The sequence below is a fragment of the Argiope bruennichi genome, chromosome 1, assembly GCF_947563725.1.
Source record: "Argiope bruennichi chromosome 1, qqArgBrue1.1, whole genome shotgun sequence".
Classification (NCBI taxonomy): Eukaryota; Metazoa; Arthropoda; class Arachnida; order Araneae; family Araneidae; genus Argiope; species Argiope bruennichi.
Genome location: NC_079151.1, coordinates 75,384,448 through 75,401,524, shown reverse-complemented (window position 1 = coordinate 75,401,524; position 17,077 = coordinate 75,384,448). Strand labels below are relative to the sequence as shown.

General features: G+C 30.3%; 1 protein-coding gene across 2 annotated transcripts in view; it reads left to right on the top strand.

Annotated features, from left to right (window-relative positions):
• LOC129958142 (serine/threonine-protein kinase 26-like) overlaps nucleotides 1–17,077 on the top strand; it is a 110,265-nt gene that overhangs the window by 57,275 nt on the left and 35,913 nt on the right. The window contains exon 1 of one of the 2 annotated variants that reach the window (XM_056070402.1): nucleotides 1,007–1,974. The exons of the other annotated variant lie outside the window; for it this stretch is intronic. Coding sequence (XP_055926377.1) covers nucleotides 1,822–1,974 — 153 coding nt within the window. The 5' untranslated portion in view covers nucleotides 1,007–1,821. Of the gene's footprint in view, nucleotides 1–1,006; nucleotides 1,975–17,077 lie in introns of those variants that run through there. 2 annotated transcript variants of the gene reach the window in all.

Below are 17,077 nucleotides of genomic sequence, written 5' to 3'. Positions count from 1 at the left end.
ACCCTTGAGAGTTTTGATATTTAATTTCTTTTTATCAAACTTTTGTAAATAATTTAATGTGTCTTTAAAATTTTAAAACTTTTGTAATTCTTCTGCTTTATTTTTTTTCTGTGGTTATTCATCTACGTAAATATATGCCCTTCCCCTCCGAATTTTTTTTACTGAATTAAAATTTATCCGAAGTGTGCGGTCTTCATTACATCTCAGTACTCATGCCAATCGAAATTTATTAAACGATTCAAATATCGTTAATCCCCTCCCCTGCAGAAGCATTTACTTTGCTACTCCGTGACTCATTAGAGCATTTGTTTATAACGATATTTGTGTTGGATAGTTGTATTGGAAATAGCAAAGTTTGGAAACCTGTAGTATAATGCTTTTCACATTATTAGTATTTCAGATCCATTTTATAAACATATAATCATTCAATATATAAAGAAAGATGTCGAGTTTGACTAGATGTGGGATCGTCATGCCCGCATGCATTTAGAAACTTTTTATATCCCATTACTTTTATAAAATGCTTATTTTAGTTGTGAAATCAGCCTTTTACTCCCGCGAAGTTCTTGACCGTTTCAAGTTCCCACATCTATTTTACCGTTAAGAACAATTTTCTTTTCTCTATCAAAACAACCTTTAGTAAGATTTTGATTTTATCTTAACGTGTCTCTGATGTCCCTTGAAAAAAGAAAAATGATTGGTATTTCAAGACCAAAATGCACTTGATTTTATATGTACCCCATATTCTTTTTTAATTTTCTATGTTATTGTTTTTAACGCCGTCTATTCGATATTATTATTTTTTTTTTATTGTCTTCGAATGTGTGAGTCGGGGAGTCGGTAGTCGAGTTTCCTCGTTTGGATTGTTCCACTCCAGTGAGTAACCTGAGGTGTTGTTCCAAGTCACAAACGCGTGTTACTTCGGCCTTTGCGAGGAAAACCAACCTACCTACCTACCTACTTGGGCTAGATGGCGTGCTGAGTTCTGCGTTCCGACATCATTTGAGTTTGGTTGCAGCGCGGAGAAGTGTGGCATTCCTTTCCTTCTGAGTTTCTGTTTTCTCTTTGCTGTATTTTTTCTTGTTTCCTGTGTGGGTTTTCGTTTTTTGACCCTCCCCCTCTATCTCTTGCTTTTACCTTTTGTATGAAACAGTGTGACTCAGTGTTCCTCTTCCTTCACCAAACCTGGTGTGACGCATTTTTTGGGTAGGGTGATCGTCATTAGGTGTCACTATCTGTTTAAGTTACAGACGGAACGCTTCAATCTGTGATTGCCATACTGTGGTTTACAAGCTATTTATTTAATCGACAAAATATGTGAGAGTTATGCTTGATACTTAAGCGAAATGGATGCTTCTTAAAGATATGGAATATTAATGTTGGGCAACAATTTGGTCCTGAAATTTTTCTAAATCTTATTTATTGTAAATAAGCATTTATCTTTTTTTGAAAATTTGTCAAATTACGAATTCTGGATCCTTAAACTTTTTTTTCCCTGAAAAGTTATTTTGTTTGTAGTTCTTCGCATATTGCTGAAATTTCGGAGATATGGCCTTTGTGAATAAACGTCGATAAAAAAAAAAGAAAAAAAGAGTGCAAAAAAAGGGGAAACTGAATAAATAGAGTCCGAGCGCTGTGTTGTGATGGAAGAGATAAATTCAAACTAAAGTGTCGCTTTATTTCCTTGTTGTTGGCATATTCGTGATTCATACCCCTCTCACCAATGACTCCCGAAGTCGCGTGCTGGATTGCTGAGTTAACGGTCAGAGCACCATCTGCATCTCATACGATATTCGCTGGCCGGTAAAGTTTCGTTTTCTCATGATTTGTGGCATGCCAACCAGGTTCGACTCGCCGTCCAATCGGGCCAATTTCAACGGCTGCACAATGCCTCCCGCATGGGGCTATCAGCATCAGCCCCATTTCTTGAAGTGGAGGACATGGGCTCAGCCCGCGAGGCCGGCTCATTCATTGGTAAGTAAATTGATAAATATATTTTATACTGCCTTTTTTAATAATTCAGAATATTGAATTAAATGGAACAATGCATCGTTTGAAAATACTTTTTGTGGGAATGCAAGCATTGATTTAAACTTAGCAATTAAGTGCTGTTTTAATAATAATAATAATAATAAAGAAGATTTCAATGAAATGAAAATGAAAATTTTTATCAATATTTTTTTAATGTAGGAATGTTTGATTCTTTGTGTGTGTGTGTGCGCGCGCGCGTTCCTGTTTTTATTATTTCTGCGGTGACAATTGAAATCAAAAGCTAATGTTTTGATAAATTATTTTTTTTAACTCTGCATTGCATTATGATTTTTTTAGATGACCTTATCTATTTGATTGATTTATTTCGAAAATTTAATTAGAAGTCTTATTTAATATTTTGCAAGATTTCCATTTTAGTAGCCATGCATGAAGAAATACACAGATAAAGAAAATGTAACTAACAGTCCATAATTAATTCAAATAAAAACTGTGATATGTAAATTCAGTTACTAATACTGCAGCACATTTACTTTTGAAATGCACATTAAATAGAACTGTTTTATCATTCCATAAAATTGGAAACACTCACATTTCTCGATGCTCTGTAATCACATACACATGTTCTATATATGTTTAATTAGCAAAATCATATTAAATACCAATAAATATGAGAAGTCGCCAATAATTTTTAATTTGATCAAAATAAAAAATTTTTTTGCATTTTTTAAAATTAAAAATAAATAATTTTAAGTCTTTCAAGTGTTTGAAAGCTGTAATGTAGATTTTTTTTCCCTTCTCTTTTTTTATACTTTTTTTTTTTTTTTTTTTTTTAAATCCAGATCTTCAGATTACGACGCGAGTCCCGTGGAATAGTATAGCTGAAAATGTCATTGAATCAGATTTTCACATTCTTTTAAGAAAGATTTTTCAGAAGTTTTTCCTTCTGAATTTTGATGTAATTTTTGAGAGTTTCTTTTTCAGTTTCTTTGTTGAAAATCTTGATTACTTCAATTATATCTGCCTTAAAAAATATCGTGCCAATCCAATAATCCGTCATTCCAATTGTCATGTTACATTCAAGTAGTTTCCAACGGTTGCAACTTATCAGAATGCTGAAATTCTGTTTTAGAAGATGAGACTTTCAGAATACCTATAATTTCAATTTATATTAAAATTGCTTAACGACCTTTCTAAATGATTCGTTTCCTGATGTACTAAATTCCCTTAAACCTCCTTGAAGATTCAGTAATGCTTCGGTTGTTCCAAACTTTGCTGCATGCATGATTGGCACGGATCAGACTCGGCAGTGTTTTTACGCCACTGTTACAAGCAATTAAAATCTCTTACGGAGTGACAAATATGTAACAAGGTATGTGTCCATTGTATTCGATACAATAGTGGGCTGGCATGAAGTTAGGCTGAATGTCTTTGTTCACAATGGCAGGACTTAGTGTTTACAAACACTAAGCTTATATCTTACAATTTTTAATACCTCTATGACCTTTAAAAAACTCTCGGATTGAAATAAGGGTGCTTTTTTTCTGATGTCTGAACTAGTTTTTAATCTAATTTTAAGAAGAAAAAAACCACATTGAGAGACATGTAATATGCTAATGTTAGAGAAATGGTGAAATGAGTTTCTGTACATTTTGCTTTTCATCACCTGTTGCTCTTTTTCGTGTTTCAGCGTTATTTACTCCTCATATCCACAGGTTTCTCCTTTCCCTTAATTTAAAATGTTTTTTGAAGACATTGCTTTAAAACTTCTTAGGAAATTTTCTTTGTACATTTACTTTTTCACTAAATTGAAATAATTTTTTTTTATTGTTGAGATGACTGCGGAAGAGAAGCAGAAATGAGTTGAGAGACAACCTTCAAAAGAAAAAGAAAGAAAGAAAAAAAAAAAAAAAAAAAAAGAAAAAAAAAAAGATTCTGAGCGAGTGGTGCGTGAAGGGTAAATAGTCACGAGACAAGTCGTCGGAAGTGATGTTCTATTTGATAGGCCCGTAATTTGCTACTTGTTCGAATAGTGATAGGAGATCGTAGCCTACTATTCCATATGAAGGTGTCCCCTTTCTTCAGCTTGCACCAGCATTTCTCTCATAAAAAAAATTAGAACAGTCCATTTCCTGTAACAAATTTTTGCCAGATTTTTTAGCAGCACGCTTTCTTATTTAGCGCCTTTTCTGTTTTTAATGTTTTCTTGTTTGTTTGTATTGTTTTAAAATTTCTTTCGTTATATAGTCGAAGAAATCTACCATTTCGTCTGTCAATCAGTTTTTTCTGTTTAAACCTTGCAGCGATAACTTGATACAGTCCGATGATAAATTCGTCCCCTTGTATAATGATGTATTGTTTTGACATAATTGTTGAATGCCAAAGAAGCTATTAATAAATTTCGTACAATAACTCAGTTGTTAGTTTCAATTTAACTTCGCTAATACAATTTAAACTCTAACATAAGCACGGGAATAATTTTGTGTTTATTTTTCTCTCGCATTTTGTGGTTAAGAATTAAAATCGTCTGAAATAATTCATTGAAATTGGAATCTGTTGGAAGCGAAAGTGAAACTGACCCGTCAGTTAACAATTCAGTATTGTTGAAATTTATGCATGTGCTTTACTGAAAAAGCATTGCTTTTGCTAATAATAATTGATAAAGATTCTATATACGATAATTGAGAAGTATAATAATTCTCCACATTTCATTTAAAAATGAAATCTTGGAGATAACACATGGATAGATAAGTTGATAAGAACGCCTTTTGATAAAACTTGCTTGATAAATTTTCATTTTATTGTCATCATTTAATTTTATTATATAATCTGTGGTTCCGGAATTAATCTGGATTTATTTTTGAGTCTAGATAAAAAAATAATGGATTTAACTGCACTAAATTACATTGCAATTAATATATCTTTATTAACAAAACTATATTTCACTGGATAATATCTTCATCGTCTAAAAATGCTGGAGTGCATATTTCCCATGTTTTACGCCACACACTGTGCTAAATCTATATTTTCTAGAACTCCCAGTTGACTTTACCTTGTCAATCATAACAGTTGTTTCGCTTTTAAAACGTGTTAGATTACATTTTTCTTTTGTAGTGGAGAGGGAAAAAACGTTGGTGTTGTCTATTTTATCTGGGATAGTCTCGTGCTGAAGTGTAGCTCGCCTAAGACTTGTCTTTTTAGTAAACTTGTTCCGGTGAAGGTTTCTGGCGTTTCGCTTTGCCAACTCGTTTTTCTTAGTGTGACCTTATTTTTTGTTTTCATTCGAAAATGCTTTTCTTCAGAATCACTTTAATGTTTTGGTTGTAGTAATAATACTTCTCCAGCAAACTGTTAAGGTTTTGTGGCTTATTCTGGTTTTAGATTATTCTGCTTGTTCGATTCACAAGAGAATAATAATTATATTGAAATTTGTTATATTTTAATTAATAATATAAAATGCGAAATTTCGAATGTCTGTAGAGAATTTATTTTGAATGCTGGACCATACAAGAATAATTTAATGTAATATTTCGCTTTAAAACATGGGTTTAAACTCGTCAAAATTCACTGACTCTATATAGAGCATTATTTATCAGTGGAATCTCTGTTGTCCAGCAAAAATAGACTTTTCTGGTGTCAGTTAATAAAGAGATCAAAAGAAACATTTTTTTAATGTAAAACATACCGTTTCATTTATTAAATTTATATATATACCATATTTTAAAATAACAGTGCAAATTTGTACAGTCAATAAATTAATCACTTATGCCTATTTTTATTAAAAAAATTCGAATTGGATTTAAAATGAATTAAATGAAATTTGAATGGAATATATAAAGAAAAAGGCTAAATATTTATTAAGTTTGTGATAGTGAGCAGCCCCTCTCCTCTCTAAATCATACCAGCAAGTGAAAAAATGTCTCCTCAAACTGTTCAAGATCGCTTCAATAACTTTTTTAGCCGTTATGAGTTAATTTAACATTTCTGACCCTACTTAATATGTTATTTAATTAAGGAAGAGATTAAACAAAATATTATCACTTGGTTAAAGGGAGAAACAATATTTTTTTATATGTATCGAGACAAATTTTAGCAGCCCCTCTCTCTCTAAATCATACCAGCAAGTGAAAAAATGTCTCCTCAAACTGTTCAAGATCGCTTCAATAACTTTTTTAGCCGTTATGAGTTAATTTAACATTTCTGACCCTACTTAATATGTTATTTAATTAAGGAAGAGATTAAACAAAATATTATCACTTGGTTAAAGGGAGAAACAATATTTTTTTATATGTATCGAGACAAATTTTGGTTCAGTTAATGGAAAAAGATTTTGCAAGAACTTTTTTTTTCTTTTTACCGTGTTGCTTCTGTCGGTAAAACCGTATTATATTAAAATGTTTATAATGGAATTATTTAGGATTTTACTTTTTATATTATATCTATGAATTGTAAACAAAAATATCGTTGTTTTATTGGGAAAGACATAATTTTGATGTCAGATATATATTTTTGAAGTATTTTTTTTTAATGTATATTGTTAGTAAATGTATAATATAAGGAATATGGATGCACTTTTCTTGTGCATTTCAAATGTTTATTATTTTCACGTTTTAGTATTATCTCTTATACTTGGAGAATCAGCATATTAATATTGGAATGACAGCTTTTTTTCAAAAAAATATTTATTAATGATGGGTCATTGTATCTTCTTGAATATGTACTTTTAATGAAGGATTTTGTCTTTTCAAACTTTAGTATTTTAAATATTGCTGTATAAAAAATTTATATAGAGATATGTTATCGACGAATATGTCTGTCACTTGCTGAAATAATAAAAAAATCTTAACACTACAGCGTGTCCTGCAGCCATTAAATGACATTTTTATTTCCATTTATAAGATTCACGCAACTGTTCCAAAACACTACTATGAGTATTTTGAATTCCTTTCTTAAATGCTTTTTGAAAAAATTTGTAGAAAGGATTGATAGGTGATAATAATGATACAAGAACTGAACTGGAAAAATACCTAGATATCTGTTGTATGAATAATTCTACCATTAAAAGTACTATCAAATTATATATAATATTGCAATTTTATAAAAAATGTATTGATAAAAAGGGACTTCTACTTTTATTATAGAATTGTTATAATGTGATTTGTATCACTGGGATAGTATTTAATTTATAATGTAGTCGTTTGAAATATTTTAATTTTTTGAAAAAAAATTGAATTTTTTGTAAATAATTTTTTTGAATTATATTTATTTTAAATAATTGCATATATTTTTTGCATGCATTTTAGTATTAAATATATCTTAAGCAGATGGGGTGGTAATTAATAGCGGAATGCATGTAGAAGGCTGCTGGTACGAAGGTGGTTTTTTTTTTTTTTTTTTAAATTCAAAAATAATGACATAGAGCAGACGTTATTGTTAAATCCCAAATCTCATGTTAAGCTACAGTCCTTATGTTGTTTTGTATTTTCTACTTGAGTGTAGGCAATGTTCAATGTACTTTTTCATTTGCATAAGTGCATTCATTCAAGGCAGACATTTTGCGACAAATAAAATTAATCAGATTGTTAGGTTGAAAGAAGCACTCTATAATTCAGATTAACTTCAAGGGTTTTTGAAAAGAGATGCATCCATGTAATTGCATCTCCAACGAGAAGATTTGTGTGTTTTAAATGGTTTCAAGGCTTTATTCACAATCTTATTCTAAGAGATTGTAGATGTTTGCTATTCGTCAAAAAAGTTGAATTATTTTCGATGATTAATTTCGCTGGTTATGAAGTGACAAATGGATAACGCTTAGTTCCTTATAAACATATCTTGGGAACCGCGCAACCTTTCGTTTATTATTAGATTAAAATGGCCATAAGAGTGATATTTAGGTCGTTTTGACTGATTGCTATTGTTCTGTCTATCACCATTTTTTGCCAGTTTAGTTGTTCTAGATTTTCTTTTGCACTTCCTTATTTCATTGGATCTAGTTTTCGAGTATCTGATAATAGTAACTTTTAATATAATAAAAATATATAATTCTAAGAATTTACATCATTACGACGGTTTTTTTTTAATAAAATATATACGAATAATGATTTTATATATTTTGTTATATTGCTCTCAGTAGTTAAGTCTTTCTATTGAAATCATTCCATTCTTTTAATCTCTGTTCCTAAACGTGACCTTTCACAATTTTGCCGTATGATGCAAGAAGTATTATTTTAAGGGGTGAGGTGTGGTCTGTTAAACTTTTCTTTGACCTAAATATTGTACCCTTGTAAGGGCGTGCGAAGTTAAATTTAAGAAGAAAAAAAATTATGGCTAGTCGATAAAAATGTTTTAAAATTATTTGAAAGAGAATAGCTATTTTTCTTTTTCTTTCTTTTAACGTAGACTAGTTGCAAAAATAAGGCAGATATTTATCTGAAATTCTCTTGCACGTGTTGAAATTTCTAAGCCATTAGCTGTTCCGAAGATTAATTGGCAATTCTTTAGTTTGTCGCAACCTCTTTTAGTTATTTTTAGAGAAAACGTTATATAAAAATTAAAGTTTAATCAATAGTTAAGACCTCAATCTCGTAAAAATAATCGCCTGGCTATTAAAAAAAATCTGTCATTAGTAACCCACGCAGAACGATAAAGAATAGTTTGCTTGCTTGTTTTACTTTGCATGCATTTGAGCAGTTGATGAACAGCCAAAAATTATTACAGATGTTTTCCTTTTGTGATGATTCTTTTAAAATTGCAATTAAGAATAATGTCGCATTTTTATTTTCAAACTATTACATTTACACTTTATCCCTTAGAATTTGAAATGATAATAGTTTTATGAAAAGTAGGCGATTAAAATCATGATTTCATGAAGTTTATGTTAGATACATTTTTATATTGCCACTAGTTGATATATCTGGATTACTAAATACTTTCATTTATCATATTTTTAATGGCTCTGGTCATCGCCCGAAAATGATGGGCATATCAGTTCATTTAGGCACTAAATACATTGGAGTCGTAATGTTATTTAATTTCAAAATCATTTACGTTATTTTTTAAAAGAATCAATAAAAATTGGAGAAAAAAATTGCCCGCCGAGATTAACTCCCGGAAAGATAACATTTTGCATTTTAAGGTGGTATTAAAATATTTCTTGTAAAATAACTCATTCCGAAGTTATTATCGGAGAAACAGAATTTAGGATAATTTTTAATTATTGAATATTAAATTAACTTTTGCACTTTAATATGTTCACGACATTCTTTCTTTTGTTTTAAAAAATAAATGTTCAAAATTGGGTTGAACTCGATCTAGTCATTTTCGAGATAAACATGCATGCGTTTTAAAGTGCTATGTCTTTTATTATGTTATGAAATTTTAGAAGGAGGTAGATAATGAAACTCAACCTGTCACTTCGTTATCTAAATACATTTCAAATGTGCGAGGTCTGCTTTCGGTAGTTATAAAATATTATTTTGATATATGCAAATTAGGACCGTCGAATTTTAATCGAAATTCTGCGAGATTTCTCTTTCCTTCCAACTTGGCATTCAGAAAATCAAGTGAATCTGCAAAAGTTGAAGGTGGAGCTGAGTCTTGGACGCATCATTGGGTAAGCCTGGATATCCATTTATCATATTTAATGGAAACCATCACACGGCGCCTGCTTGCCGGGGACTGTCTCAATTGAGATAGTCTTTAACGTCTACTTAATTATCTTGTTTTCTTGACACTATATTTGGAAGTTTGCATCGGTTTGTGCGGAATGACCGAAAACATTTCGGCCATTGGCCATACTTTTTCTATCAGTTGGATTCCTTTAATTATTTTGCCCGCAATACTTGAAAAAAAGAAATGACAGAATGAGGTTCAATGACAATGACATACCAAGGCCTTCCATAAATACTGTTTTTTACACGAATCATGCGATGGTGAATTGCAGTTGAAAGCAGAACTGGTGTTTATTGTATCAGTTTTGGTGATTAACTAATAGGTTCAAGGCTTTGCACATTCCTTACGGGTATTAATTCATTTCTTTTATCATTTATTTCTCTTTCATTCTTTTCCATCAATGTAATGTGACAAAGCAGTACTTGGTGTAACAAATTTATTGTTATGTTCCATTTAATATATTTTTTTCTCCTTATGAATATGAGGAGAGCAGGAGAATTAAGGGGGGGGGGACATCTTACAGTATTCGATTTTTCTGTAGTTTTGTTAGTGTTGTGAAATAAAATAGTGCTACATGTTTTTATACACGTTTCTTATCTTAATTAATGAAAATTATGTAATTCAAAATTGGTGAGACTTAAAGTAAAAATTTGATTTATTTAGAAATTTAAATTAAAGAGAATGGAGTCCAAAAATATCTACACCGTTAGAGAAAGACAGTTTTTAATTTTTTTACAGACAGTTTTTTAGTGACAATGATGTATTTTTAGCGTCCGCTCTCTTTAACAAGTAATATATAATTAATAAATAAAAAAATCACTTTTAATGAATAAGCTGTTAATAATCATAGTTAAATTTTTGTAAACAATATTTTTAATAAATGAGTATTTTTATCAACAATTTACAACATTTCGAAACGAGAACAAACTGAATCGAGAACAAAATAAACTGCATAACTAAACTGTTCATTTTTTTTTTTTAACAAAGTAAGACATTTTATTACTTTTAAATTGAAAACATTGTATAGTATTTTTAGTTAGTTACTTGTGAATTCATTAACTAACGAGGAAAGAAAATCATTAATAAAAATAGTTTTTACGATTTTTAATTTTAACTTTGAATCAACCAAAATAAATTTGAATAATAGTTCATATTTTTATATTTTAATAGAAAATTCAAGGTGAAAAATAAAGAATTCGAATTAAAGATATTGGAATTAAACAAATTACAATGCACTCTGTTCCGCTTAGATGTTTATCCAATGTTTCCGTTCGAAATTTTACTGTCCGTTTCTGTTCTCTGTATATAGTTGAAAGAAAATCTTACGACAGGTGTATGTGACATATATATATTAACTGTTATTGACCACTCGTATAAATAAATATAAAATTAAAAAAAAAATTGAAATTCAGGCATGATTGTTCTATTACAATCATTATTACTTCATTTCTCATAAACATCCACGTTGCATTGATTCCTTCTTCTTTTTTTTTCCCCTCCCCTGCAAATTCACTTTCAGTCTCTCTGTCTCATTGTTCTCTTTCTTGGGCTCAATTTTCATTGTTTCTTACCTCCATGCGTTTGCATACGAGTGCATGTTTGTCGTGACATAGTAGTCTACTGAGTCCGTTCGACTTTTCCACAATTGTCCGGATATGGAAGAAGGGAACAAAAAGGAAGGGAAAAAAATTTACTGCAACCTACGGGAAGCAGCTGGTTTTAGCACGGTATCGAATCTGCTGTGAATTGCAAGTCCTACTTATTTCCTCTTCGACATGGCTCCCAGCTGAACCGCAAGCTGGGAAACGGCTTAAAAGAGATTCATTGATGAATTCACAGGGGCCTTGGTGGTTCGATGCATTATGAAATAGAACTGTTAATTCAGCGCATTTCATAATAAGTTTATGCATTTTCTTGGTGGATCTCTCCCGCAGAGAGTGGATTCCAGTTTGGTCTCCTGCGATGCGGTCGGCCTCATAGGAAAAGAAGACTCTGTTTAAAATTATGCTGTTAAGATATGTAATTATGGGAATTATGTAACATCTGTTATAATGCTTAAATATAAAGTCTGAAACGGTACTGAATGATTGCAAATCCTGGAAGCCGTTTTCCAGCTCCGATGATGTTTCTGTAGTTCTCAAAATGCGAAAAGAAAAGCAGTTAATGTTGTAAATTGGAATCTTTCGAGCCTATTTTATATTTCATGACTTCCTGTAGTTTCTTTCCTGCTTGCTGGCTTATTACGTGCAACTAAAATTCTCATACAAATGATGAAATTTCTCATGATATATATACTTATATTATGCCGACTTCTTTTTTTTTTCCCTGGTGATACAGGACTTCTTTAAAATTATAAATAAAATTTTTGTGATTTTAAAATATTCTGCATAAATTTTTTGGCTGGCTTCAAAATAAGTTTTTAAAATGCTATTGTTAGATTTCTGTGATAAATAAATATGTATGGCCAACATAGCAAAAACCAAACATTTATTTTATATTTTTAAAGTAAAGTTTATTTTATATTTTTAAAGTTCAATCATGCATATACCATTATCTGCCAAACTTTTGCAATTTGTCTTCGTAAAACCTGCAGAAAAAATAAAGGATTTAAACGATTCAAACTTTGCTAAATATTTTGTTGCGATTCCTAAATTGATTATTATCGAAAATTCGATTGTTTATCTAATATATAAAATTCTCGTGTCACAGTTTTCGTTGCCATACTCCTCCGAAACGGCTTGACCGATTTTGATGAAATTTTTTGTGCTTATCCGGTATCTATGAGAATCGGCCAACATCTATTTTTCATCCCCCTAAATGTTAGGGGTAGTCAATTATTAATTAAAAACTAACTTTCCCGCCAAAAAAATCTTCCATTTTTCCCAACGCCAACTTTTCCGCCAAAAAAATCTTCCATTTTCCCCATCGCCAAATAAGTAAGGCATCAGTTGTTTTTTTCTCCCAACAGTAATTAGGCTAGAGTTAACATTTTTCGACGGATTATTTCAAACGATTCTGTTTATTTTCTTAATGTTTTATGCATTTAAAATTAAACATTGTTAATTAATCCATGTTTCACATTCATTCTGAAGTACTTTTGAATTAAAATAACACAGAATAAAGGAAATTAAAAATGTCTAATCTGCATAGCGTTACCCCAACTGGCGTAGAAAAATTTACGCATTTGCGTTGACGTAACTGGCGAAGAAAATCCACGCATGCGCATTGTTCTGATTGTTGGCATGACAACCAACGGACGATTTAAATTATTTTTAGGTTAGTTGCATGCTTTTGTAAGTAAAATGTATTTATGTTAGTTATATATTTTTTGTATATGCTTATAGTTTTAAGTACATCGTTTTTTAAGTAGATTTTTTTGAACCTGTTTTCGACCGATTATTTTAAACGATTCATTTTATTTTCTTAGTGTTTGATGCATTTAAAATGAAACATTGTTAATGAATCGATCTGTTCATGATGAATCTGAGAAATTTTTGTTGACAAATTCTTGAGATATTACATAAATTAAGAAAGATATTCTTTAGTGACCATAAAGTTTAAACGCTCAGTGACTCTATTATCAGTAATCATATTATTAAAAAAAATGCTTTGTTTCAGTAAAAAATATTATATTAATTGCAGATTAATCATTTACACTGTAATTTAAAGCATAATTTCTACGAGGGGTAACAGAAAATTAGAGAGATATATATCACGCTATAACTGAAGGCCTTTATAATATTATGAGTGAATTATATGACTATCAAAATTTGAAGTTTTAAAATATTTTACTGAAGAATCTATTAAAGTTGGAATTGCGTAAAATGTTTAATGGTACGACCGGAGTTTTATCCCCTGCTTGGCGAAATTTTTAAAAATCGCAAACAACGGCCTTGCGAAATGTTCAAAAGCAAAGAAGCAGATGTTCAATTATAGTGCATAATAAAGATTGCCAGCTTTGGTGCGTTATCGCAACTTGGCGAAGAAGGGGGTTAAACTCCGGTTAAACCTATTTAATTATTAAAATTTAAACGAACATTAAGATTGGCGAACCGGCTGGTCGCCAAAGGCGGCTAGTATATATATATGTTTATGTAATAAACGATTTGCGATTATATTTATTTTGCAATTTTATTTTTGTTATTTTATCTTAAACACTGTGATGCTTGTTGATACTGGTCTGGTGATAATAGTGATATGAGAAAAAGTTTGATAAAAAATTTTCTTTCTTGCGATATTTTAAAATTTTTGTATTTCCCCCTCCATTTTATTACGCGGAAATCCAAATATTTTCGTTATGAATTTTAATCAGTGTTCGGCATGAGTGCCATTCCTCAATGTAAAGGTACGATTATATTTCATCATAAATTTATTTATCCCTTACTGGCTTCATAAAAATTCAAAAGAGTTATTGTAATTTTAGTGGAATTTTAATAAAGTTCGTATAATATTTAAATTGTTTATTTTGATGAGAAATATAGTGAATAAAAACACTCCAAGACAATAATGAAATAAGATTTCTCATGGAAAAACTACGAATTTTTTTAAAATTGAAGATAGGAGGGGAAAAAAAAAAAAAAAACTGGGATCGAGATTGAAATAAAATTGAATCATTCTAGTTATTCAAATTTGCATGAATTCTGCACCCCTCCCCTTTATTCGAAGTATAAATAAAATATTGGAATAATAAAAAAATTCGGACTGAAGATTTTGGCGAAACCCCGCAATTCAGAATTTTCCTTAATCTGAAAAACATATTTTTGCCATTTATCTGTTTGTCTATGACAAAGATCATTTAAAAGCACTTTGAGCTATATGTTTCTTTATTGATTTGCTGTCAAATTTTGGGAAAATTCCATTTACTGTCCCGAGTGTCTGTCCTACTGTTCAAATATAAATTAACACTATAACTACAAAACAACGAGAGCGAAATGGATAATATTCGATCTGTGATATAGACACCTATCAAAATTTGAGCAGATTCAACGAGGAGTTGATCATCTGTTTGTACTTTTAGAACCTTGTAAACGCGATAACACAAAATGGCTTAAATATAACAATTTTTTATACGACTTTGTGAATACAAATGTATTTCCTTTTCAAATTTTGCCTTCTATACTTATGAGTTCACTCGGTTGGGAAAAACGCATCTAAAACACAAATTCTATCTTTTGTGTCTGTTAATTATATGCCAGGGAATAATCGCCAAAGAACTCGTCAAGGATCAGGCGATAGATTCAATAAAAATTGTAAGTTCACGCCAAATATTAATATTTCTACTATAACTATTGTACGCCAGTGTCAAGCAATACGTTCTGTGTCTTACCCAAGGTCCATCTAGTTCCACAATTATTTGTGGAGGGTATAATGACACCTTTGTTAGAGAGTATACAAGAAAGTTTTTGGAAGACCCCTTCTACTGGTTCTTGTCAGTGTTTACATAGTATGCCAAATTAATTAGTTCTATGCTTATGAGACCATACAGCACTGTTAATTTTGAAATATTTAGTGTTTAAAATTTAGATTATTTTTCCCTTATTGTTAATATTTTCTTCTTTTGTAAAAGATACTGAAAACAAACTTTTCGCTCATTTTTGCTTTTCTTTCATGCCATGGGAAAGTCACCCCGTTGCCGAGAGAGTGTTACCTTGGAAACGAAGGTTACGATTTAGCGTAAGCCGTTAAATAACACTACTTTTTTTTTTATTATTGCGTACGGAAAACCAATCTTTTTCACATTATATTACGGTTGGTGAAAACTTCCCGTTTCCTGAACATAATATTACTTTTATGTTTCGGAGTTCTTGGAACAGTATGATTAGACACGTTTTACTTGCAATACGTGCATATATGGTGCGTTTGTCGAAGGACATAGTGTTTTTATGATACGCATTTTGATTTCCCGTAATTTTAATATGTTTCAGGTAATTGAGTAAATATGGAAGAAAGATAAAGTGCAATGATTAGCATTGTAATAGAAGTTTCCACTTTTTCTCCAACAGATTGTTTTTTTAAAAACTATGACTGGTACCCTTTTTGAAGAAACAAAATTATTAATTAGTGAAAACTAGTAAATTAAAAACTAGTTTGCAATTATTTGAAAATTGGAGCAGCAATTGTTTCCTAATAGCTTTCACTCATTTGATTCCGATGGTCGCTGTGATTTTGAATTAGATAATCACTGTTTCGAGGTTTAATTCCATCAAAAACATCGTATAATTTGATCCTGGTGCAGTATGAATGTGTAATTGCATGTCAAACGCGACCTTACTTTAAATAAAGTACTGCTAAGAATGCAGGTGCTTTTCAAGTATCTCGTTTTATGACCATATTTCAAAATTACTAGTTCTGATTCAAAATAGCTGAATATCCATAAAAATTGGGATGCTAATAATAATAATAATAAAAAAAAACGAAATAAGATTTGAATTTTATTGCTTAAAAAATTTTCTGAATCATAATCTATTTTAAGTTTTTGGCTTGTATAATGATCACCTTTTCTCTTGCTTTAAGCACCTGCATGTTTCAAAAATAATATAAGCTTTTGGGGAAGACAGAGTTTAACGATATCTATATGTTGAATGAAGATTGGCAAAGATTCAGGAATAAAATATTTTTAAGCAGCAAAGGCATTTTTTTAAAAAAATATAAAATATCTGGATTTGAACGTGCTATGTTGTTTGAAATTGAAGCTGCATTCTGAGTAGTCAAAGTTTCAACTAAATAAATGCTGGAAGTGAAATTTTGAAAGTATGAAAATTGTATATTAAATCCACGATTTCTCTATGTGTGTAATTTGGAAAAGATAAGGGAAACGTATTCAGATTTTGTTATTAATTTATTAAGGAGATTAAAATATATTAAAGAAATTAAGGGGAATATTCCGTATCAAAATTGATATAGCGTTTTAATGATTCTCAAGTTAACTAAACAATGGCGAAACTCTTAAATTTGAATCCACAATTATCTCATTGTGCTGCCTTTTTTGTAATGATTTATATGAATAAATGAAATAATCGTAAAACAAACAGCCTATAGAAACATAGATAATAAAATCCGTTAATTCTCGGTTATCTTAAAAGATTTACAGCTGTAATACTCAACTACCGTTGAGCTTGATATGAACTAAAATGAAACTAAAAACTGATATCTACAAGCGCACTGCCAGAGCAATATTTCACAATATCCAAACAAATAGTGAAGTAATTTTCTAAAATGGCTTGTTAGTTATCAGATTTTTGTCTTTTAAGTAATTTTTGCTAAAGAATATAATAATTGTAAAAAAAAAAAAAAAAAAAAAAGCATATAAGTAGATGATTTTAGTTAAGAATATAATTCTTTCATTAAAAAAATTATGATTATTTCAGATCTGACCAAAATGGAACTAAGAATTAGTTATGTACTGTCTCATTTGCAA